Genomic DNA, 23,759 nt, shown 5'->3' on the forward strand with positions numbered 1-23,759 from the left:
CCTTCCTCTATTCTGCTCCTTGCAACATCCCATAAGGCCCAAGTGGTCTTCCTAGAATGTTCTTCCTTGATCAGTTGTGTGTCTTCCCAAAAAAGCAATTTGAATATTGAGTCTCAGAGGTTCCAACAAAAAACCCGTCTATGAAGGCCTGCCAACCCTTTATCCATACAGTGTGCTGCTGATCTAACCTTCATCCCTTTTGGAGTGAGGTCTATTGGTAACCATTCTAAACTGGAAATGACAAGGTATTTCTTATGAAAATTATAGCAGTAACAACAGCACTTATAACTTATATACCTTTTCATAGTGTTTTTATAGCACTTCCTGAGAGATTTAAAATCTCAGCATATTACCGCAACAATCTGGGTCCTCATTTTACTGACCTCAGAAGGATGGATGGCTGAGTCAACTTTGGTCAGAATCGAACCCCAAACTGTGGGCAAAGTTAGTCTGCAATATTGCTTTCTAATCAATGAACCACCAGGGTCCTATTATAGGCTTTTAATACATCTATTTTAAATATGTGGGTTTTGAAATGATCCATAGCTAATATCGTTTCTATCATCAGAAAACAGGAAAGCCATTAGAGTAACCAAACAATTTTATTGAACACAAAACACACTCCAAATTCTTGAATGAGAATTCCACATAGAGTAACTACAAAAACATACAACTCCACCAAAGCTTTAATGCCCCAAGTCTGGAGACAAAGAAAGAGTTAAGTGTAATGCAAGCATACACACAAATCATTAAACTCCCCCCCCCAAATGTTAAAAAGATATTCTGCTTTTTCAAATAGGAGACATTAATCTGAAATGATTTCAGAAGAAATATAAGACAAATTAAACTACGGCTCATTTTTCTAAAGCTCCAGCCACTTACGATCTTGCCAGAGAAATATATGTTCATAAAAATAACCACATCATATTCAATTTAGGCAGAAAAAAGTTTATTGCATGGAGAGGCTGATCCAAAAAAGAAATGCCAACATAATCAATGCCAACAGTCCACTGTGTACTCCCGTGTTTTGCGGGATTTTTAGTATTCAATGCTGAAAGGATAGTCCTTGTGATTGATACACCTGAAGAGAGAAAGAATCAACCATTGGGATTAAATGGCACTTAAGTCTGTCTTGCCAAAGCAAGAATTGCATGCTAATGTCCTAAACTTGCTATTTCAAAAGTCCTTGATAGTATCTAGCACAAACCTGCACAAATTGTGATCCTCAGACAAATGTAGCTCTAGCACACATAAGAGTCTCTTTATTTGGTGTGTTTTTTATCTTTTTCCCTCATCGTTAAAACTGGCTGGATTAATATCAAACATGATAAATCCATATTTTAACTGTGGCAAAACGATCTCTGTTGCAAATGCATGCTGTATGCCAAGTGCCCAAATTTTGATCAAGCGACTGTGGGGATACTGAGATGGTTGTTAAGTGTGATGACCAGTTTTTAAGTCATTTTTTTTCAGTGCTGTTTAACTCTACATGGCCACTAAACAAGTGGCTGTAGGTCTAGGACTACCTGTAAACATATCCATTCCACCTGATTTTTTTATTTTTATTTTATTTTAATTCCATTTATATCCCGCCCTTCTCCGAAGACTCAGGGCGGCTTACAAGCTTAGCAGTAGCCTTCATTCTATGTATATGCCTGCTTATTAGGGCTTTCACACACACCCCAAGCGGCATTATTACAAAGTCAGCTTAATTGCCCCCAACAATCTGGGTCCTCATTTTACCTACCTCGGAAGGATGGAAGGCTGAGTCAACCTTGAGCCTGGTGGGATGCGAACCTGCACTAATTGCAGGCAGCTGGTGTTACTTAAGGAGGCATTAGCCCACTGCTCCACCAAGGCTCTTGCTGAATAAGTAAGAAATCAGTTGGTTTATGCACAATAAAATCATTTTACAGGCTGTTGCCCAAGAAAGCATCATAGCTCTAGTTAGAACTGAATTGGACAACACTCCAAAAATTTCTCCAAATCATACTTACGAGGTCATTGCACAAACTCTCCAGTTCCTGTTGAAACTGAGGATGGTTTCCATCTCCTGTTTAGACAACTCAAAGTCAAATACCTGGCAGACAGGAAAAAAAAATAACTATAAGAAATTCTAAGAACTCCAAAAATCACTCTGTTGAATGACAAGCTTGAGTAACCTTTAACCATGGATGCCATATACCAATAATGGAGAACCTTTTAGAGACCGAGTGCCCAAACTGCAACCCAAAACCCACTTATGTATCGTTGGGTGCCGGGTGGGCATGGCCCATTGGGTAGGCATGGCTGCGGTGGTAACAGCAGACTGGGTGGGACTAAAAAGCTCAATCAATCAATTCCAACTTTGCAAGATCTTTTTTCCCCCCACGATAAGTTGAAATTGATTGAACCTTTTTTTTTTTGCACACAGCGGCGGAGACCTAAAGCGAAAAGGTTTTATAAAACCCAGCTGAAGGCCTAGGACTGCGGCGATGGCATGCATGCCCACAGAGGGCTCTGCGTGCCATAGGTTCACCACCACGGCCATATACTATATATCTTCAGCTCCAGCTTTTACGATTCCCAGTTAGTACAAAGAATTATTGTCCAAAACGTCTGCAAGTCTAAGGAAGTACTCCTGTTTTTTCATTATATTGATTTTCCTCCATTGCTAAATACATTACTGTTCAACGCCATACAGTGCCTGGTTCTGCTGCCTGCAGAAATATTTCAGCGGCACACATTTGTATCGGTCTACGTCAGTCGTCCTCTGCTTGAAGCAGTTAGATTAATTAATTTAATTAATTGAGAATGCTTCTCAATTTTCTAACAAAAACAAACAGGCTAAGAAAAATAAGGATGACATTAAACACACTCCCAGCACTTGCAAAGTTAAGTTTATATAGTTGGTCTGGGTAAAAATTTGGCAACTCTGTTAAAAATTCATAGTAGATTCCATTTATATTATTTGACCTGAGCAAGCAGAATATATTGTTTTTTGATACTGATCTGAAAGCCACAGCATAATTAGAAAAAAATTATACATTTGCCAGTTACTGCTCAAGTTGGTGTTTTTTCTTCCTCCAAAATGGTAATTTATAATATAACCCTACTTTTTTCTCTGTGTTCATGTATAACTGTCATCAGCCAGGGTAAACGTTTTACAAAACAGATCTTTTTTTAGTGGAAATTGAGGTCCCAAGATTGATGATGCCCTGAGGGCTACAAAAATGTGGCTGGAATGGCCGTAAGTGGCCCACAGTTCGGCTACTTGGCTCACATTAGATCACATAGACCAGTGTTGGCAACTTTTAAGACCTGTGAACCTCAACTCCCAGAATTCCCCACTGGCTGTTGAAGTCCATAGATCTTAAATTGATAGGTGAGACAAACAGTCCAGAAGAAAGGTAAAGGAGAAATGAGTGCAATTAATCTCTGTATTAGCTGGTTTCAATCAAGCCATACAATGCCAATAATTGAGTGCACATGCAATTGTGTTGTTTTTTTTTGCTGATCACTAGGTACCTCCATGCAGATAAGTCTTTGCTTAACAGCCTACCTTATCTTCAGTAAGAAATGCAATAGTTGGCAGATATACAAAGAGGGCCAATGCAATTATAAGAAGCTATAGCTGGGTTGGGAAACGTCTGCCTGTTCAGACATGTTGTCTGTAACTCCAATCCGCCCCAGCCAACATAGCTAACGATCAAGAAAAATAGGAACTGTATAAAATAACATTAGGAGGGTTCAAGAATCTTATAATTCATCCAAAGCCACCTTTCAGCAATATCCATCATCCCACAATTGGGGCAAGCTGTTTCAATCTTGGGAATGAAAGGAGTGTCTTCAAATTAAATCTTATTAATATTTCCTCACTCTTGGTCAACTCATGAAGACAAGCCAACTTCAGAAGAGGAAAGCAAAGAGTAATTATATTCATATGATGCACTAAATCATTAATCTAATAATAATACACATTATGGCTTAGGGTGAAACCAGCCAGCCTTTATAAAATTGTTCATCTCAGTTTTCTGAGTCTTGGTCTCTCCAGTTTCTGCTATCTAAATCCTATTAAATTGAAGAAGTCAGAAGAGAAAATAAAACAACACAAAGTATGTGCTCTTCCATCTGTTTGAAGAATCTAAAACAATTATATAAAATTTGGAATTCTTTCAATGAACAGAGAACTCTTCATTTTATGGATAACACAGAGCCAGGATGCTGTAGTGGTTAAGGTATTATTTATCAAATTTACGCTGCAATTCATCTCACTGTTTTGAGTGACTCATAAAACAGTGAAATAAAACAATTAGAAGGTTAAAAAAAGGAAGCCCAAGTTCTAATAATCTCTTAGGTAAGGAAGCAAGTCAGGTGCTTGCTGCATATTGTTTTAATTAAACCACAAAAGACACCCACAACCATCCTTACTTAGTAGGAAGTATAATGGCAAATAATCATTTTTTTTGTCTAAAGCAGCATCATATTTATATCATACCATATCACCATTGTGATTTGGAGTCAGTCACTGAGAAGTCAAAAAATATCCAACTACCAACCCAAACAACACCAACTGATCTGGGTTGCTGCTAATAATAATAGTAATAATAATAATAAACAACTGCCTACCCCAAATCTTTGGGAAGCACTTGATAGGTTGATAAAAATGCCAAATCCAGTCTAAACATCTTGCTGACTGTGACCAACCACAATGTGCTATGTAGGAATCAATTAATACAGAAGTGGGTATTATTTTTACCTTGAAGTTTTCTTCAATCCGTGATGGAGTGATGGACTTGGGGATCACAATTGTATTTCTTTGGATATGAAACCGGATCAGAACCTGAGAGCCAAGATTAGGCCAAACCAAGGATTACTGATCAGAAAAATATATCTTATTCCCACTCAACTCATATATGTATATTAACATGCTGACATATAAACCCTTCCAAGAACTTACACATACCCCCCCAAGCAAAATGGACCATTCTTTTCTGCATTATTTATTTTATTTATTTATTTAATTAGATTTCTATACCGCCCTATTCCCGAAGGACTCAGGGCGGTTTACAGGGCAGCATAAAATACAATATAAAAGATAATATAAAATTAAAATAAATTAAATTAAGCCCAACAATTAAAACAATATTTAAAAAGCTAAAACCCCTTCAGTCCAGGCCTGATGAATCGAAAAGCCAGGTTTTCAGGTCCCGGCGAAATGAACGCAGATCGGGGGCGGTCTGGAGTTCCACAGGTAAATCATTCCAAAGGGCAGGCGTGCCCACAGAGAATGCCCTCCCTCTGGGTATCACCTGCCGGCACTCCCTAACTGGCGGCACCCTAAGGAGGGCCTCTCTATGGGAGCGCACAGGACGATGGGAAGTTGATGCTGGCAGTAGGTGCTCCCTAAGATAATCCGGACCCATGCCATGTAGCGCTTTATAGGTCATCACCAGCACCTTGAATCTCACCCGGAGGGCAACTGGAAGCCAATGCAGCTCGCGGAGAAGAGGCGTTACACAGGAGTATCGGGAGACTCCCATCACAACTCGCGCGGCTGCATTCTGCACCAGCTGAAGCCTCCGAGTGGTCCTCAAGGGCAGCCCCATGTAGAGCGCGTTGCAGTAGTCTAACCGAGAGGTCACGAGCGCATGAGTGACTGTGCGTAGGGCATCTCGGTCCAGATAGGGCCGCAACTGGCGCACCAGGCGAACTGGGCAAAAGCCCCCCTGGTCACGGCACCTATGTGGTCTTCTAAACTGAGCTGTGAATCCAGGAGGACGCCCAAGTTGCGAGCCCTATCAACGGGGGGGTAACACCTCACCCCCCATAGTTAACGATGGACAAAACTGGTTCTCCCGAGATGCCGGTATGCACGGCCACTCAGTCTTGGCGGGATTGAGTCGAAGCCTGTTCCTCTCCATCCAAACCCGGACCGCCTCCAGATTTGGTATCTTGGTTAGTACAGTCTACCTAGGAGTTATATGTTGCTCCTTAGAGCAGTGGCCCCCAACCTTTTGAGCACCAGGGACCGGTTCTATGAAGTGAGGTTTTTCCACTGATCGGAGGGGGTGTGGGTTTGCATGCTGCCTGCATCCCATGGGTGGGGCTTCGCTTGTTTGCATGGCCCAGTTTTTGGCATGCTGTGGCCAAGTGCCAGTTCATGAACCGGGGTTGGGGACCTCTGTGTTAGAGAATCTGCCTCTCCAATAGCCATCTGATGTATGAGATTTCCTGCTTAACTGCACACATACACACCTGAGCTGCTGTTTTATTGTGTTTAGCTGCAATCTCTTTAATTTTTGGATCATCCAGGAGTGAAGGGTCTTCAGGCTTGGCCCTAGTATTAAAAGAAATCAAGGGTAGCAAATAATTAACAACACTGAGAAACTCTCAGGGGTTGACACAAAGAAGGGGGAGTCAAGCTATTCTCCAAAGTGCCTGAAGGCAGGACAAGAAGCAACAGATAGAAACTAATCAAGGAGAGAAACAACCTGGAACTAAGGAGAAACTTCTTGACTGTTAGAACAATTAACCAGTAGAACAACCTGCCTCCAGAAGCAGTGAATGCTCCAAGACTGGAAGTTTTTAAGAAGAGACTGAACAGCCATTTGTCTGAAATGGTATAGGGTTTCCTGTCTGAGCAGGGGGTTGGACTAGATCACCTCCAAGGTCCTTTCCAACTTTTATTATTATTATTATTATTATTATTATTATTATTATTATTATTATTATTATTATTATTATTATTATATAGGCAAATTTAATAAAAGTATGGCTATCTAGCTGCAAAGTTAACTAGCTAGAAAGGAAAATGACACATCAGTACAATATCTTGTAGCTTTTTCCCAAATCAGCTTTTCTTCCTAATGTATGATTTTATCCTCTACAAATGGCAAAAAAAGAAGAGAAATTCTTCTCTTTAGTGCAGGGATTTGATAATGAAATGATAATCATATGGCTTAACATCTCATTAGCCCTGAATGCATCTGGTGATCTTTGGAGGGCTTTCTCACTCACACACATAATATTTAAGTGAATAATTTATAAAACACATTGGGTAAATTCCTATAACAGGCTAAGTAAACTAAATAAGCTGCCTAGAGTAGCCCACTGGAAAAACAGGCAGCAAATAAATGTAACAAAACAAATCAAGAAATTCTTATGGCCCCATGTGTTCTGTATAAATCCAGTCTACGGGGGATTCACCCAGCCCATTAAATTATAGTTTCCTCAGGTTTAAACTAGGTTTACACAATAAACACACTCTTAAAGTGATCTTAGGCATCACATATTGTATGAATCCCAATTTCCTAATCTTTTCTCTCTGCATCAAATCTGTCACTCCCTTACATGTTTCTGTAATTTAACTACTGCTGCTTCTGTTATTCACTGTTATATTACATTATGAATGGTCACCCTTAATAATCACCGTAATTATTTTTGTAATGTATCCGTGTTCCTCTTACTAATCACAATTTTTGTTGAGAAAGTAACAAATGATTAAACTCAATCTGTGGATAGCTAGTTGCACTATAACTGGCAAAAATATGTCTCCTAACACTCAGGTTTTCAGAAGTAGACGAACTGGGGAGAATCCATTGTCTTCCATCTGTTAAACTGTGTGCCCATCATCTCTTTTTGCAATTGTGATGGGTGGGAATGTTTGGCCTCAATCCAGAAATATCCTAAGAACCATTTCTCTGTCTTGCTTTATCATTTGGGATTAGCCAAGTCACTTTGGGCCAGAAAATGTATGCTGCGGACCCCGATAACCAAGAAATTTCGGCTAGTAGAGAGCTTTTTCTACCGTGGCTCCCACCCTTTGGAATATCATGCCCTTCGAGGTGAGATCTGCCCCCGCCCTTTTGGCCTTCCGAAAGGGCCTGAAAAATTGGTTTGGTGCCCTGATGTAGGCATCTCAGTCTGGAGGTGGTTTACTAGATTAGAAGATGCCACTTCCACCCTGTTCACCTATTTGTCCCTTTAATCTCTTGTTAATCTTTAATGTTTTAATTTAAATGCTGGATGTTTTTAGTGCACCTGTCGTTTTACATTGTAAGCTGCCGAGAATGGCTGGATAGGGAGGTGGGTGGCAAATAAACGGAATACATAAAATAAAATAAATTTCAAGGCATGCATTCGCTCTTGAGTCATTTCCATTTCTCATTTATGCATTCCAACATGCGTTTAATGATTAGCAGATCAGATTTCAAGGACTCTCAGCTCCAGCAGCTTTTGCTCAGTGCCGGAATAAAAGACCAAACGTTCTCACCAGGGCCTATCAGGAGAGCCAAGGGGACTATAGGCTGTGACGGAGATCCCTTTGGACTGACAGTACTCAATCAGCTTTTCCTGAGTTAGGTATGGGTGGCATTCAACCTATAATATATACAAAAATGGATGTCAGTCTATGTTTATTATTACCCCAAAACAGGCTGAAATTCAAAATGTTTCCCATCAAAAAAAAAATTACCATCTGCATTTGGGTCAAGTTCAACTGTGGACACAACCAGCTTCTTTTTCCAGTTTCAAACACTTGGTTTCTTCAGAAAACATGATAGATTTCCTTTTTAAAGCTACATTGCCCTACATGTTAGATTTCCCTAAATAATTGCATTCACAATGCAACCCTTACTTAACGGTTAGCAGGATTTTCATTATTGCATTATTTAATTATTGCTGCTTAAGAAAAATTAACAGGTAGCCCAATGCTTTCCCTTAAAAAAACCCCCAACTTTATTTGTTGGGCTGGCAATTCTACCATGTTATACCATGATTTATTTAATTTACAGCTCAGCAGGCTGTGTGACATCAACCATGACTTGTTTATTCAATAAATAATGATTAAATGTTAGGTTAATGTGATGCTGTATGAAATTATCCTCTAGCCAAGAGAAATTCCACAATCATATTAACAGCAACTATGGGACAGATTTTTGTGTCACAAGAGAAAAAATAAATTTGGAAATTCTAACACAAAAGTCAAAAGAATATGTAACTTGACTGATAAAAATGTTATTCGTGCACTTTCACTGAGGCTCTGAAAAAAGCAATTGTTCTTTCAGTCTTCATGTGTTGAGTTCTCCACTTGCTTGCAAGTGTATAAAAAGGATACTGTACGGTATAGGGTTACAGAGTTGAAGGTTTAATTCTATTTCTGGCTGAAATGCTTATTAAAGAGACACTGTTGAAACTTCTCAAAAAAATCTTTGTTCTGAATTCTGATTACTAATCAGGAGCTGCTGACTGAATGGATTTGCAAAATATTTTGTTTTAGAAACATCTAGAAATTCAAAATGTATTTGCAAAAAAGACATAGAAGTTGTTGCACAAATAGAATCCAACAGAACAGACAAACTATATTTAGAATGTAATTTTACTCTAAAGCATCCTTCTCTGTCATCCAATACTTTTCGGAATATAGACTGTAGAAATGCAAAAAGGCAACTGTTACAGTTTCTAATCAATTTGAATTTATTTATTTATTTATTTTATTACATTTATATACCGCCCTTTCCCTGAGGACTCAGGGCGGTTTACAGGGAATTAAAAATCAAACATTGTTATTGCATATTTATAATTCAGTTTGATTTTCAATAGATTATGATGTTGTGCCTTCAAACTGGTTTCGATTCCTAATGTTCACAAAGATATTTTTAATGCAGACTACCATAAGCATCTTGCACTTCTCCAGAGATTCTCTTCTTCCAGTGATTGACTTATTGAGCTGTAAACAGAACTTCTAGTAAAATATCTAATTCCAGTGTTTGTAAGATGGTGTGTTTTTCTAATTCTGTACAAACTAGTAGCTTTAATTTTTTACAAGTTTAATTGTAATGAACAAATAAACCTTGCAATTAGTATGTATCATGTTAATTTCAATTTACAATTTCAATCAACAAGCCTGCTGTGAGATTCAAATTAGAATCACAAATATTTTTAAAATGTTGAGATCAGCTGTCAGAATGATGGAACAAAGGGGGGGGGAGGTGTAGCAAAACTGTACATTTAGACATTTCCTTTAATCCCTGATATCTGTGCAATGAACATTGTTTTGTGGGGCCTTTGGTGCTCTCTGAGCTTGGTTTCCTTGCAGACGTTTCATTACCAAACTAGGTAACATCACCTGATGACGATGATCTGATGATGTTACCTAGTTTGGTGATGAAATGTCTGCAAGAAAACCATCAAGCTCAGAGAGCCCCAAGGACCCCTCAGTTCAACCCTGAGCTACAAATAGTCTATCGGTACATTGAGTTTATCCTTCTCTCTCTTTATAAATAATTCTTTATAATCCCCAAACCACTTCCTATGAATTTACCTGGTTATTTGCAGGTTTGTATTTCAATTTGGGCTTCTTCAAGATTCTCTCAATCTGTTCATGGTTGAAGTTGGAAACACCAATTGCCTTCACCAGTCCAATATCTACTAGTTCCTCCATTGCCTAATGACATAACAAAAGGCCAAATATGAGATAAAGCAGTTGCGTATATGAACACAAAAATCTGCCTGGCATTAGTCTTTTTTTAGGAGTTTCCAAGACCAATAAGAGAAGAACCATTATTTAAAAAGGTTTGTGTTGAGAAACATCACTTGGTGCGACCTTTCTGAAATTCTACCGCTTCACAACATACAAACTTCTGAACACATCAGGCTGACAGAGGGAGCCGATGATTATTTTCAGTCTTTTTGTATAATAATAATAAATGGAATATTGTAGCATGTGAGAGAGAGGTGATATTTTCCAAGGCCCTCTCTTAGAGACCCTGGGTCACACATTGTTATAAGGGTATTTATTTATTTATTTATTTTAATTCCATTTATATCCCGCCCTTCTCCGAAGACTCAGGGCGGCTTACAAGCTTAGCAGTAGCCTTCATTCTATGTATATGCCTGCTTATTAGGGCTTTCATACACCCCCCCCCCCAAGCGGCATTAGGCAACCTTGGCTCTTTTATGATTCATGGACTTCAACTCCCAGAATTCCTGAGCCAACATGGTTGCCTACCTATAGGCCATGATTTGTTCTGTAAGTCAAATCTGGTTTTCATACAACTTAAGTTGAAACTAAACCACATTTTGTCTTAGTACAATGTATGCCCCAATCATAGAGATTGGCCACAAGAGAGTTTCAGAGGGGGAAGATAAGCAATTCAATTTCTGAAGTTAGAAGATTGGGCTACAACTCTGCCAGCAGTTAAGAGTATAAATACTGTATAAATACCCACTAGGTCAGGGATAGACAACCTTGGCTCTTTTATGACTTGTGGACTTCAACTCCCAGAATTCCTGAGCCAGCATGGCTCAGTAAGAAAAACTCATTTCTCCTCAGCATGGCTGGCTCAGGAATTCTGGGAGTTGAAGTCCACGAGTGATAAAAGAGCCAAGGTTGCCTACCCGTGCACTACGTGAATAGGTCAGCCAATTCCAGTAATGATATCCTATTTGTTATTTGGATATGCTTCAAACAGTCCTAGAAAGGAAAGTGTGCAGCTAACAGAAATTCAATTGTACATATGTGACTTTTCAGGATGCTTTTTTTCTCTCAAAAATCAGTTGTAAGACATACCTTTATTGATTTATACTTTGCATATTCATGTGCTTGGTGCATTTCACATTGAAATAAATTGAAAATTAGTTTATAGTAACATCAAACATTCCTGAATAAAGAACTATTATGCAAACCATGTTTAATTTATAAATGCAATTCCAGCAATTTTGTTTTCTCTGAGTTCTTTTGCTTACCCTAAATAGGAGAAAGAACAGTGAGATTCATCTCCTTTTGAAAGTTTGCTACAGGCAAGATAAAGGAAAAGACCTCAGTCTGTATTTCTAACCAAAAATACTTTGCATTTTTGGTAAATATCCTCAAAAAACCAGGAGGGACCCATAACTAAGCAAGTGTCTTATTAAAATAAATCACAAATAAAAAAAATCTCCAGGACATAAAATTTAGAGTGTAAAAGTGCAATGTATATAATATCTATTTACAAACCACTGCATACAGGGAAGAAACTTCCTTAGTTAAAATTGAACATACCTCCCATGTGTCTAAAATATTTGTGTTACTGGGTATCATCATGCCTTTATCATCCACAGGAAACAGATCATCTCCTGCCTGTCAATACATAGCAAGATCCCAAGTCAGTTTTCTTCTAAATAGGTGACACTGCCTTAGTCAGAACCAAGCTTTAAAAGCATGCATTTTACAAACAAATACAAAAAAAATATTTTTGGAGGTTTGTATTTTAGCTTTTTGAATAAAAAAATAAAAAGTATTTTAAAAAAACCAAGCAGTGGAACTTTCCTAATGGTGCTATTCAGTATGCAGAACTAGGCAATGCTGAAAGATTTGTGTGTCAGGCGTAAAGGATCACTTGCAATTCAAAAGGATTTATTGCTCAGCCTATGCACAAGAATCTAATCAACTAATGGTCAATACTAAATTGGTGCTATGTAAGAATTTACAGAATTCTGGGGGACTGGAGTTGGATCATGTGTGACAATGTAACGACTCCAGACTAATTACTCATTTAACTCTGCCCCTTCACTCTGCTTCTTCTCCTACATCATGTCCCTGATCAGCTGAAGGACTAAACACATCATCAGCCAAGAGTGGTGACATCAAAGTAAACATCATTTCTTTTTCTTTTTTTTTGAAGATCATGGGAAACTGCTTCCATTTGCCTGATCAAAAATCCTTCACCCTTCCAAAAAAATGGCCTGAAACTACACCACTGGATCTCAGCAATTAAATATCTGAATTTAAGGTCCTTTGAGAGGTCTAGGTGAGTATTGTTCCCCAGAAGTTTCCTGCTCCTATTTTAGGAAAAGTCAGAAAGAGGCCATTGTTAAGGGCCTCAGTATCAAGGAACTATATAGGTGGTCCACAAACTGCTCAACTTGTCCTCGTTTAATAACTTCAATTGGAACTGGCAAGTCATGTGACTATGATAGGCTTATAACATTATTTCCCATTTGGTTGTTAAGCAAGACATCATATGACTGTGACTTGCAATTTTACCTCCCTTTCTCCATTAACTCTTCTTGTGCTAGCTGGGAAGCACAAATAGTGATTGTGTAACTCTGTGTTGGTCATAATTGTGTGCCTGTTGGAACTGTCCAAACAGTGATCACGTTATGTGGGACACTGCAATGGCTGTAAATGTAAGGATTATGGCAACCTAGAATGAGAAGGAAAATGGCTGTAGCCATACCACTATTTTATTTTTTCTGTGTTGTAACTTTGAGTGATTGCTAAATGAAGTAGTTGGTAAGCAAGGACCAGCTGTAATAGGATGTGCTTGGTTCTGAATTTGGGAAGATGCCTTAAAAAAAATCAAAGCAATATCCGGTTAATTAAAATAATGATTTGCTAAATTGATGGCAGTAATTTTTCATAGTTTTACCTTGAGATAGTGGAGGCTAAACACGGAGCGTACTGATTGTAAAACAGATATTATAATTATGCTCCCCAAGTAAGAGCACATTCCTTTCCCAACCTAAAAACTGGACTTTCTTACATTAGTACGAAACTACTCAGCCAATTACTTAAATAAATTAAAAATGGACTTGAAAATATAAAAAGTCTAGAGAGAACATCAGCAAAAGGTTTTAGAAGGCAGATTCCATACACAGTACAGATTCCATAGTGCTACTGGCACCCCAAAATAAAAATATATAATAGTTAACACCATCACTCCTTACTAGCTTTTGAATATTTCACCCTGAAGTTCTCAAAACAGATGTTAATCATTTTAATTTTTCTAATAATTAAAAAATTGGTTTGTGGCCGTGTAGATGCTACCTAGGTGTTTTATTTTGCTAGCCCCAGGTTTATACCACCATCCTTCAACTGTAATCACTCAAAGACTGCAGGGTTAACTGTGTTCTAGTCTCCATTAAAATCAGGATCCTTAAAAGCTTGGTTTTCTAAATAGTGAGTGCCAAATTTATGGCCAGAATTAAATCACAGGAACAAGAAACCTGTTCAAGCACAGATTCACTCAAACAATAGAAAAATCCACCCCACAAAAAGTCTTTGATCAGAGCTGATATTGAAAATCTAGGGAGAGGAGTTGCTCGGACATTACCCCTGAATTGTATCTGAAGAGGGATGAGAGAGAAGAAAGGAGAGGAGAGGGTAGAGGAGGGGGTAAGGAAGTAGGAAGGTTGGAGGGAAAGAGGAGGAGAAGTGGGGAGAAATGGGAGGGGAGCGGTGAAGGAAAGAGGAGAGGAGAGGAGAGGAAGAAGAGGGAAGTAGGAAAGAAAGAGAAGAAAGGGAGAAAGAAGGTAGAGAACAGGGAAGAGAGAGAAGGAGTGTAGATACAGTGAAAGGGGAAATGGACGAGCAACACCAAAATTTACGTGTATGTATTTATGCATTACAGTATATTTGTTGATATCTATGGGGGAGAGTTGGGAAAAAATAAATTAAAATTTTTTTTTTTAAAAAAAGAGCTGCTTGTGGGAGCTGGGCTCCTCTACCCCCCCCCCCCAAATGCCGTACTTGCCTTCTCTAATTACACTTTTACATACTCAGCCTTCTTCACATCCACTCATCTGAATGCGTGGGAATGGAAATACTTAAGGTTGGATTCTCATTGCATGTTCCCCCTTCAGCTTTCTGATGCCAATCAGATAGCAATGGGGAAAGCGTGGGATGGAACATCAATGATCTTCTTGTGGACCTCCTGTTCCCAGCTGACTGACCACGAGAAAAGCTGAACAGCTACAGAATTCTAGGAACTGTAATCTAAACGTACTGAAAGGATGGGGAAGCCCACAGTACTTGTGTATCAGTTTTTCTCCTAGGATCCTTACATCCGTACCTTACATCCTAGAGGCCAGTGGATAAGGTAGAGGTCAAGGTAGTTCAACTTCAAAGCCTTCAGAGTTGCCTGACAAGCATTCTTGACCAAAGCCTTCTCATGGAAGGTGCACCAAAGCTGAAAGAAAAACGCCATGTGGAAAGGTTAGTTCCTGTGTTCCCTGAACTACATATATGGCTGTCAATGTGTCCATAACAACTCCCTTGGATTATAAGGAATTATTTAAAAAATCAAGACTAGATCTTGTATAAGAAACATGAAACATCTGGAGGGTGGAAAGTAACTTTCAAGAAGAAGACCAACTTCCTAAATTACCAGTCCGTTCTTCAAATCAAGAACAGACTGGATAGGGGCACTAAATTTAAAGTCAATTCCAAAAGGATGCTGCAATTGCTGCCACAATCCACATTACAAAAAACTGGCCTTGAAAGTAGCTCAACAATTGTGACCAGTACAAAAGAAGACAAACAAGGTTATCACCTTGATGAATGGAAAATTTCTTAAGTGTGATTTATACAACTATTTGTAATTTTTATTTTATTTATCTATTTGCATCCGAAATTTATTATTTTTACAAATAGCTCAAGATGGCGAATGTATCCGACCCACCTTCCTCCTCCTATTTTCCCCACAACAACCCTGCGAGGTGAGTTGGGCTGAGAGAAAATGACTGTCCCAAAGTCACCCAGCTAGCTTTCATGGCTAAGTCAAAACTAGAACTCCTGGTCTCCCACTTTCTAGAGGACATTCTATTGTGGATATACTAGTTCTAATTTTGCACTCTTTTATGTACGGTAATCTCATCTCTGGAACTAATCAGCATGATTGACATAAATGATTTTTTCTATCTATCTAACAGTTATTTATTTAATTTGTGTGCTGCTGAATCTTCCTAAACTCCAGGGAGATTACAAATATTGTTGCAGGCTATTTAAAAACATTCAGAATTAAGGGTTTTTTTTTCTTCTTCCTTAAGATGTAAATATACATACCTTGCTGACAATAAAAAGATCCTCACGCTTTACAGTCCCAGCCTGGAATGCATCCTGAATACCATTGCCAACTTCTTCTTCATTCTGGTACACGTAGGCACAGTCTATATGGCGATAGCCTACATCAATGGCCTTCTTCACAGCATCTTTTACTTTTCCTGGTGGAGACTGGACAACAGAAGAATCCTAGTCAAGAATCCTATTTAGCTAATTTGTCACACAGCAAGCATCTTACCTATAAAAAGTAAGATGATCTTAGTTTAATATTTAACCACAGTTGGTTTGTTTTGGGCAAGGTCCAAAAATGGTATAATATACAAGACTTAGGATGGCAATCTTTAGTCTGCATGGCTAAGCCATAAACAAAATCATTTTACATTTTGCTGCTGGGAAAAGCTACAAAACTGCAAGTTAAGGAGAAGTGGGTGGAGGGGCACAGTAGCAGCCCGCGGGCCTAATGGCGCGCGAATCATATAACGAAATAAAAAAATAGTGGTGGTATATTCAGGGCAAGTGCGCCTGAGATTCCTTTCATCTCAGCAGGTCTGGCTTAGTTCAGTGCAACACTTGTTTTGCAGCTGTCTTTCGCAGCACTCTTTTCAAACTGGGAAACTGTCCTATATGTACACATATGTGATTCTAGATAATGCATTCAGCTTGTCAGGGTCTATCAGGCTGACAAAGATATGCAAAAACAGACATCAACCATGCCTGCTGTCAATTTGGAAAAGAAAGTTTATTAAGAATAGAAAGTACTTTATACTTAACCATGGCTAATAAAGACCATGGTAAAAAATAGGGTTTCCTAACCTTTCTAACCATGGTTTCCCATCTTGATTTGCAGCCAATATTTAATCACAGTTTGTACAATGTGGTGTCTAGGCATATCTCTAGGCAAGGAAAAAGAAAACTGTCACGTCTACATAGGCCAGCTTTGCAAGCTTCATTAGTAAGAATGTATATTATAAACATGAGTGCCAACGAACATGTTCACTGCAGTTATCTTGAGGGGTGCTTTCAAAGAAATACAGAGTGAAAAGGAGTGCTGTATTTTAGTTCTTGATGCTTATACTATCTTGGATGGGAGAGCTGTAAACACTTAACCGCTCCACAAGGAATGACTGTCATTTCCAAGTCCCACTTGTGATATAATTTATTTGCAATTTTTGACAGAAATACTGATGCAATTTAATACTCTGCCACAGCAAACTTAGGAAGAGAGCAGAAAAAAAAGGTAAGCATCAAGGATCCTGGAACTCCTTACGTGTTAGTCTTGTTTTTTGGGGATAATGGGAAATGTAATCCAATAAATTTATTAGTTTTTAATTTTTTTTAATCCCACTTTATTTTTATAAATAACTCAAGGTGGTGAACATACCTAACACTTCTTCCTCCTCCTATTTTACCCACAACCACCACCCTGTGAGATGAACTGGGCTAAGAGTGACTGGCGCAATGAAATAACAAATACCAATACTAAAATGATTCAGAATATTGGAAGTTCAATATGTATATGCCAACTTAACATCGAAGGCAGTAGTAGATCAAAATGTGAACACCTCTCCAAACTACTACTTGAAAACTATGTCGATTTGGCTGTGATCCAGGAAACACGCACTGAGAATGAACAGCAGCTTAAAAGCAGAGGAAGAGTACCCGGATATGATGTCTTAGGCGCTATTTTTCATCAAACGTATGGTCTGATAACATACGTGCGTAAAGTGGGATTTTCATGCCTAAAGTGGGATTAGAACTCAGTTTCCTGATTTCTAGACTGGTGCCTTCACCACTAGACCAAACTGGCTCTTTTATTTGTACATATATTTATTAGTTATTAGCTAACACAGTATTTCTCAACCCTGGCAACTTCCACATGTGTAGACTCAAGGCTATTTCTTGACAGGATGAAGGATTTGATTGTGCAGATGGGAACAATTTGTCTCCCAACCCCTATTCTGACCTTCAAAGAAGAAAAAACAACCTCAAATAATGCTTACTTTGATGTCACCACCCTTTTGCTGATGATGTGCATGATCCTTCAGCTGATCAGTTCTTTGCGAATGTACTGTTCTGGTTGGGCTGCTGTGATATCAGTTTAATGCCCCTGGATTGATTCTGCGTTGCTCATTTAGACATTGGTGATAGTGGGAGGTACAAAAGGGCTAGGTTCAATAGCACGCAGCTTGTTCCCAATTAATTAGGATGACAGGATTTGATTCACCTCTCTGTGCAAATTAAGCCACTGAGGAAACATAGTGCGCTAATACCTTCAGGGCTTCTCAACTGTGGCAACTTTTCGATGTGTTCAGTATGCTGGGGAATTGTACAATATAGAAGTTGTACCCCAAAATACTCACGAGGATACTATAATGCTTATCCTTAAAGCAGAATTTGTTTGTTTTTAGGATATTATTTACACTAAGAATTTATTTCATCACGTAGGAAGATGCTGACATACTTGCCCAAGCCTGGGAATACTGGTGATCCCTTGTGGTGCTATCATCCATCTATCTATCTATCTATCTATCTATCTATCTATCTATCTATCTATCTATCTATCTATCTATCTATCTCAAAAGCAGCCAATCAGAATTTTAATAGCCTGGGCAAACCAGTGTGCAGCTGATATTCCAGAATCCTGATTGCCACTCTGTATACGTATAGCTGGCACTTCCAATGAAAACTGAAAGCAAAATATATAGTTATCTTAATTAGGTCTTCATGTACCCTAACAGTTTTTCAAGTGATGCACTGGTAGTTCTCTTGTAAAGACAACAAAATGTCAAGGACAATAAAGTAAATTATCTGAGGCATCCAAGGATTTCTGGAACAAATTCTTCTGCTCCTAAGGGCAAATAGTGCATATTTGATTTAGGTAGCAAGGTTCTTGCAAAGATAAGTTACAGGCTGCTGTTTTATTACAAAATAGAATTAACAGAAGAAAACTTTGTTTGAGAATGGACTCTAAAGGTTTCTGACCTGGCGGAAATGGCAAAGATTTCGGCTTACTTGAAAGATCATTCGCAAGAACATTATATTATGGAGTGGAAAAAGTGGATTGATTATATTCAGAACAAATATGGGACTAAAAAGTTTCATTTAGCATTTGAATAAGTTTCCTTTTCTTTTTTTTCCTTTTTATATGTAACATTAGTATTGCTTGTAGTCATTTTATATGAGCTAGAGGGCGATAGAGTTAATAGTTTATTGTTTTTAGCATATGGATGTTTATGATTGTTCTTTGTTTTTGTACCTTGTACTTAGCTCTGGGAAGTGGGGGGGAGGGGGAATGGGGGGGAGGGATAGGGAGCGTTAGGTAGGGGTGGGGGGAGGGGGGATTGTTAAAGATAAAATGTACTGTAAAACTTTTCAGTTAAAAAAAAAAAGAAAACTTTGTTTGGAACAGACGATTTCTATACCAAAAACTATTCTATTTTAATTGCTATTAATTTTTGTATTGTAATGTTGTTTTAATTGCCTTGTGAACCGCCCTGGGTCCTACGGGAGAAGGGCGGTATATAAGTTTAATAAATATAAATATATAAATATAAAAACTCCTGCTGAAATGACTCTGTCACTGCTAATTATTGAAAGTAATTTGACCAATGCTATTAACGCTCTCTTTGCATGATGGTTTGAGATTACAGATAGTCCTTGACTCATGACCACAATTGGGACCAGAACTTCCATTGCTAAGCCATGTGGTCAGTGAGTTGTACCTAATTTTACTACTTTTGCCACAGTCGTTAAGTGAATCCTGCTCCTCCACTGACGTTGTAAGAAGCTCTCTGGGGAAGTCACAAATGGCAATTACATGATCCCGGGACACTGCAAGTGTGGGAAATACATGCCAGTTGCCAAGCATTCAAATTTTGATCACATGACAGTGGGCTGTTGCAACGGTCATAAGTGCAAGGACCAGTCACCTTTTTCAGCAGTATTGTAACTTCAAACAGTTCTTAAATGAATGGTCATAAATTGTATATAGAAGGGCCATCCAAGAAAAATGAAAGGCCCACTGTCTTCAAAGCATTCACCTGAAGGAACATCTGTAACTGCCTAGATGAGGTCAGAAACCTGCTGCATGGGCAAGCAAGGAATAAACAGCACAAATGATTTAGAGCACTTTTATTCAACCTTGGTAACTTTTCAGATGCATGGACTTCAATTCCCAGAATTCCCTAGCCAGGTACCATCGTTTTGGGTACATAAATAGAGGAAGGGCACTCCAATGGAAGCTTCTAATGCAAAAATGCATTTAAAAAATGGGGATATTACATTAAATACTTTCTTAATTATAGTAAAAAGAGCCTTTAAATCCTGCAATAGTTGTAATTAGCCATAGAAGCAGATCTCAGTTGTATTGTCTTTTTTAAATCCCATAAGTCAATTAAGGAACTGGATTGACAAGTATTTATTTTCAGAAAAGCACTAAATGATGTTAACCAGATTAATTTATGAATAAATTATGCATCAGTTAAATATGAAGGGCCTCCTATTGGGACAAAAAAAATAGATATACATCAGTAAAGCAATTTACTAGCACTGCTTCTCTTCATACCAGTTTAAGGGTGCAAAGATGGAAGCAGGGAGAAAAATATTCTTACTATTTTGATTTTAGGCCAGGGGTCGGCAACCTCGGCTCTTTTATGACTCGTGGACTTCAACTCCCAGAATTCCTGAGCCAGCATAGCTGGCTCAGGAATTCTGGGAGTTGAAGTCCACGAGTCATAAAAGAGCCGAGGTTGCCGACCCCTGTTTTAGGCACTTGACCTTATCCTGCTCAAAATAACTTACTACCAACAAAGTAAGAATATCTCCCAACAGAAGAAGCCTCTCACATTCTGGACTTTAATTCTGTGAAAAAATGTAAGTGGTAAGAGAAAAATGCTGGCTCCCAAAGGATACCAAAGGAAGCAACTATATATATTGCAGGAATGAGCAATCAAGCCCTCACATAGTACCAAACTACAATTCCCAGCATCCTTAGTCATTAGCCACGTTAGCTCAGACTCCTGAGAGACTTCAGCATCGAAAGGGGAAGCCGGTACCCCAAATAGTGCGAGCAAAGCAGTTTCTCTAGACCCGGGGTAGGCAACCTCGGCTCTTTTATGACTCGTGGACTTCAACTCCCAGAATTCCTGAGTCAGCTATGCTGACTCAGGAATTCTGGGAGTTGAAGTCCACGAGTCATAAAAGAGCCGAGGTTGCCTACCCCTGCTCTAGACAACCGTTAGGAAATCCGAAGCCTAACGACCTTTAATCCATTTTATTTAATTTCCGTCTTAGTGTCAAGTGTCTCCGTCCCTCTTCCGAGAAAATGGAAGAGGGAGTCTGAAATTTTTATTTCGACATCGGGGATTAAAGAGAGAGGCCTCCTCCAGATGCAGAACGGATATTAGCTAACCGCCGCTTGCATCTGGGACAGCGAGGAACCTGCAAAACGTAGGGGGGGGAAAAACAAACCCGCCCCACGGTTTTACGAGAAAGAAATGGCAAGGCGGCAGGGCCAACAATTTAATCGCAAGCCTACAAGACACGTGGCTTGTTTGCAAGCTTGCAATTTGGTTTTCGGCATGTGCAAAAAGCAAAAGGAAAGCCCACCCGCCCACCCACCTACCTACTCCCCCAAATCCTCCGCTTTGTTCACCCTCGGAGCAAAAGCCCGCCAACGAAAACGGGAAGGAAATGAATGGAAAGACCTCAACCGATGGCCATCCAGATGGGCAAAAGGCCTCCGGGTTGCGAATGCTTACCTTCCACGTGCCCAGTCCCAAAATGGGCATCTTTGCTTTCGTGTACAGCTCCACGTACTTGGCCATGGCAGCCTCCCCGCTAAGCCCAAACCCGATGAGTGCGGAGAAAGACCCAGGCAAGGCACGACAGGGACTAGTCGCTTTTATACACGCCGGACCCGCCTCGCGAGGCGGGCGCGCCGGGGCGTGAAAAAAGGAGGCGGTTTTTCCAAAGCTGGCTCTTTAATGCCTCCTAGGGCGGTTACCCGCTGCCAGATTTTATCTAGCGGAAGGGTGAGCGCAGGCAGATAGGCAAGCAGCCAGGGAATGATGGGCAGAGATTTATGCGAGGCGGCATAAATGGCATTTATGGCCATTCATAGTGTGCCTCCCAGCTTTTGAAAGACTTCGGTCCTGATGCACTGATGATACCTGGTTTGAAAATGAAACGTCTGCAAGAAAACAACCTTCCTGGGCACCAAGGACCCCCCCCCCCGCTTTACTACAGAGCTAGGGGACTACGATGCTCTGAACCACAAAGTCCCTTTACTTTTTTTTTTTTTTTTTGCTTCGCACCGGGGATTATGCAACATGGTGCGACCGTTGAGGAAAATGGATGAATTTCCAGAAAACCTAGTTTTGTTGTTGTTGTTGTTAGTTGCGAAGTCGTGTCCGACCCATCACGACCCTATGGACAATGTTCCTCCAGGCCTTCCTGTCCTCTACCATCTTCTGGAGTCCATCTAAGCTCACGCCTACTGCTTCAGTGACTCCATCCAGCCACCTCATTCTCTGTCGTCCCCTTCTTCTATTGCCCTCGATCTTTCCCAGCATTAGGCTCTTCTCCAGTGAGTCCTTCCTTCTCATTAGGTGGCCATCTGGCCCTCTCAATTCCTGGCAAATAGATGGGGAAGAAATGGAGGTAGTGACAGATTTTATTTTCCTGGGCTCCAAAATCACTGCAGATGGGGACTGTAGCCAAGAAATTAAAAGACGCTTGCTCCTGGGGAGGAAAGCCATGGCAAATCTAGACAGCACACTAAAAAGCAGAGACATCACCCTGCCAACAAAAGTGCGTATAGTCAAGGCTATGGTCTTCCCAGTTGCAATGTATGGCAGTGAAAGCTGGACCATAAGAAAGGCTGAGCGCCAAAGAGTTGAAGCCTTTGAACTGTGGTGCTGGAGAAGACTCCTGTGAGTCCCTTGGACTGCAAGGCGATCAAACTGGTCAGTCCTAGAGGAGATCAACCCTGACTGCTCTTTAGAAGGCCAGATCCTGAAGCTAAAACTCAAAACCTAGTTTACGCATGGCATATCCACTGCAGCCTCCGCTTCACAGGTTTTCTAGTCAGAAGTGGAGCGCTGTTGGAGCAAAGGAAGTTTTTTCTTTCTTTTAAATTTTGTTTTATTTATTCAATTTATTTAATCACCCATCTCAAAGGATTTGGGGCAGTTCACAAAATCAACCCGTTTCAGATTAGAAACTGATATTTTAGGGGCGGACAGGCTTTCTTACACAATGTGGCTGTGACCCAGATTTGAACAGCCCTCGACTTATGAGCATAACTGAGCTCAAAATTTCTGTTGCTAAACAAGGCATTTGTTCCCGGCTGCATCCCCTTTTGTGACTGAATCTTGATCGCATGACCATAGGGATGCTGCAGTGGTCATTGTAAGTAATGAAAACTGGTCATGTCATTTCTTTCAGTGTTGTAACTTTGAATAGTCACTAAATGAATGGTTGCAAGTCCGAGGAGTGCCTGTAGTGTAGCTAAAATTGTGGTTGGATACTGGGGTCATCTGAACTCTGGCTACAAGGGTGTTGATCCATGGTTTTACATATATGGGATATAAAAGCATAGCCAGGAAGTAATTGTCCATAGTATAGGCCAGCGATGGCAAACCTTTTAGAGACCGAGTGCCCAAATATGCAACTCAAAACCCACTTATGTATCATCATGTGCTGGTGGGTGTGGCCCATTGGGGGTGTGGTCAATTGGGTGGGCGTGGCTCATTGGGTGGGCGGAGCTGCAGTGGTAACGGCAGACTGGGTGGGACTAAAAAGTTCAATCAATTCCAACTTTGCGAGATCCTTTTTTTGCCCACGAGAATTTCAGATTGATTAATTGATTGAACCATTTTTTTTTATTTTGCACATGGCAGCGGAGGCCTAAAGCGAAAAGGTTTTATAAAACCCAGCCCGAAGGCCTAGGACTGGG

The 23,759-nt window shown here is 39.8% G+C and overlaps 1 protein-coding gene across 3 annotated transcripts; it reads right to left on the minus strand.

Moving 5' to 3' along the window:
- Positions 1 to 589: 589 nt before the first annotated feature.
- Positions 590 to 21,781, minus strand: AKR1B1 (aldo-keto reductase family 1 member B). Of its 3 annotated transcripts, none has more exons than XM_083365320.1 (10): positions 21,562 to 21,781; positions 15,806 to 15,973; positions 14,814 to 14,930; positions 12,023 to 12,100; positions 10,304 to 10,426; positions 8,255 to 8,361; positions 6,238 to 6,319; positions 4,739 to 4,822; positions 1,998 to 2,080; positions 590 to 1,081 (listed from the first exon to the last, which is right to left on the minus strand). In XM_083365320.1, the coding sequence occupies exons 1-10, from the start codon at positions 21,625 to 21,627 to the stop codon at positions 1,039 to 1,041; spliced, it is 951 nt and encodes a 316-aa protein (XP_083221446.1). In that variant the 5' UTR covers positions 21,628 to 21,781; the 3' UTR covers positions 590 to 1,038. The 3 variants fall into 3 exon arrangements, with proteins under 3 accessions (XP_083221446.1, XP_083221448.1, XP_083221447.1); XM_083365322.1 differs by lacking the exon at positions 21,562 to 21,781 and adding an exon at positions 17,803 to 18,040; XM_083365321.1 differs by lacking the exon at positions 21,562 to 21,781 and adding an exon at positions 16,616 to 16,884.
- Positions 21,782 to 23,759: the final 1,978 nt, after the last annotated feature.

The sequence above is a fragment of the Vipera ursinii genome, assembly GCF_947247035.1.
Source record: "Vipera ursinii genome assembly, chromosome: 6".
Lineage (NCBI taxonomy): Eukaryota > Metazoa > Chordata > Lepidosauria > Squamata > Viperidae > Vipera > Vipera ursinii.

Coding starts and splice junctions, on each gene's coding strand:
- AKR1B1 (XM_083365320.1), bottom strand. CDS start 21,627: ATGGCCAAGTACGTGGAGCTGTACACGAAAGCAAAGATGCCCATTTTG. Junction 15,974..21,561: donor TGGGACTGGGCACGTGGAAG/GTAAGCATTCGC, acceptor TCTGTTGTCCAG/TCTCCACCAGGAAAAGTAAA. Junction 12,101..14,813: donor ACTGGCCTCTAGGATGTAAG/GTACGGATGTAA, acceptor ATGTATTGACAG/GCAGGAGATGATCTGTTTCC.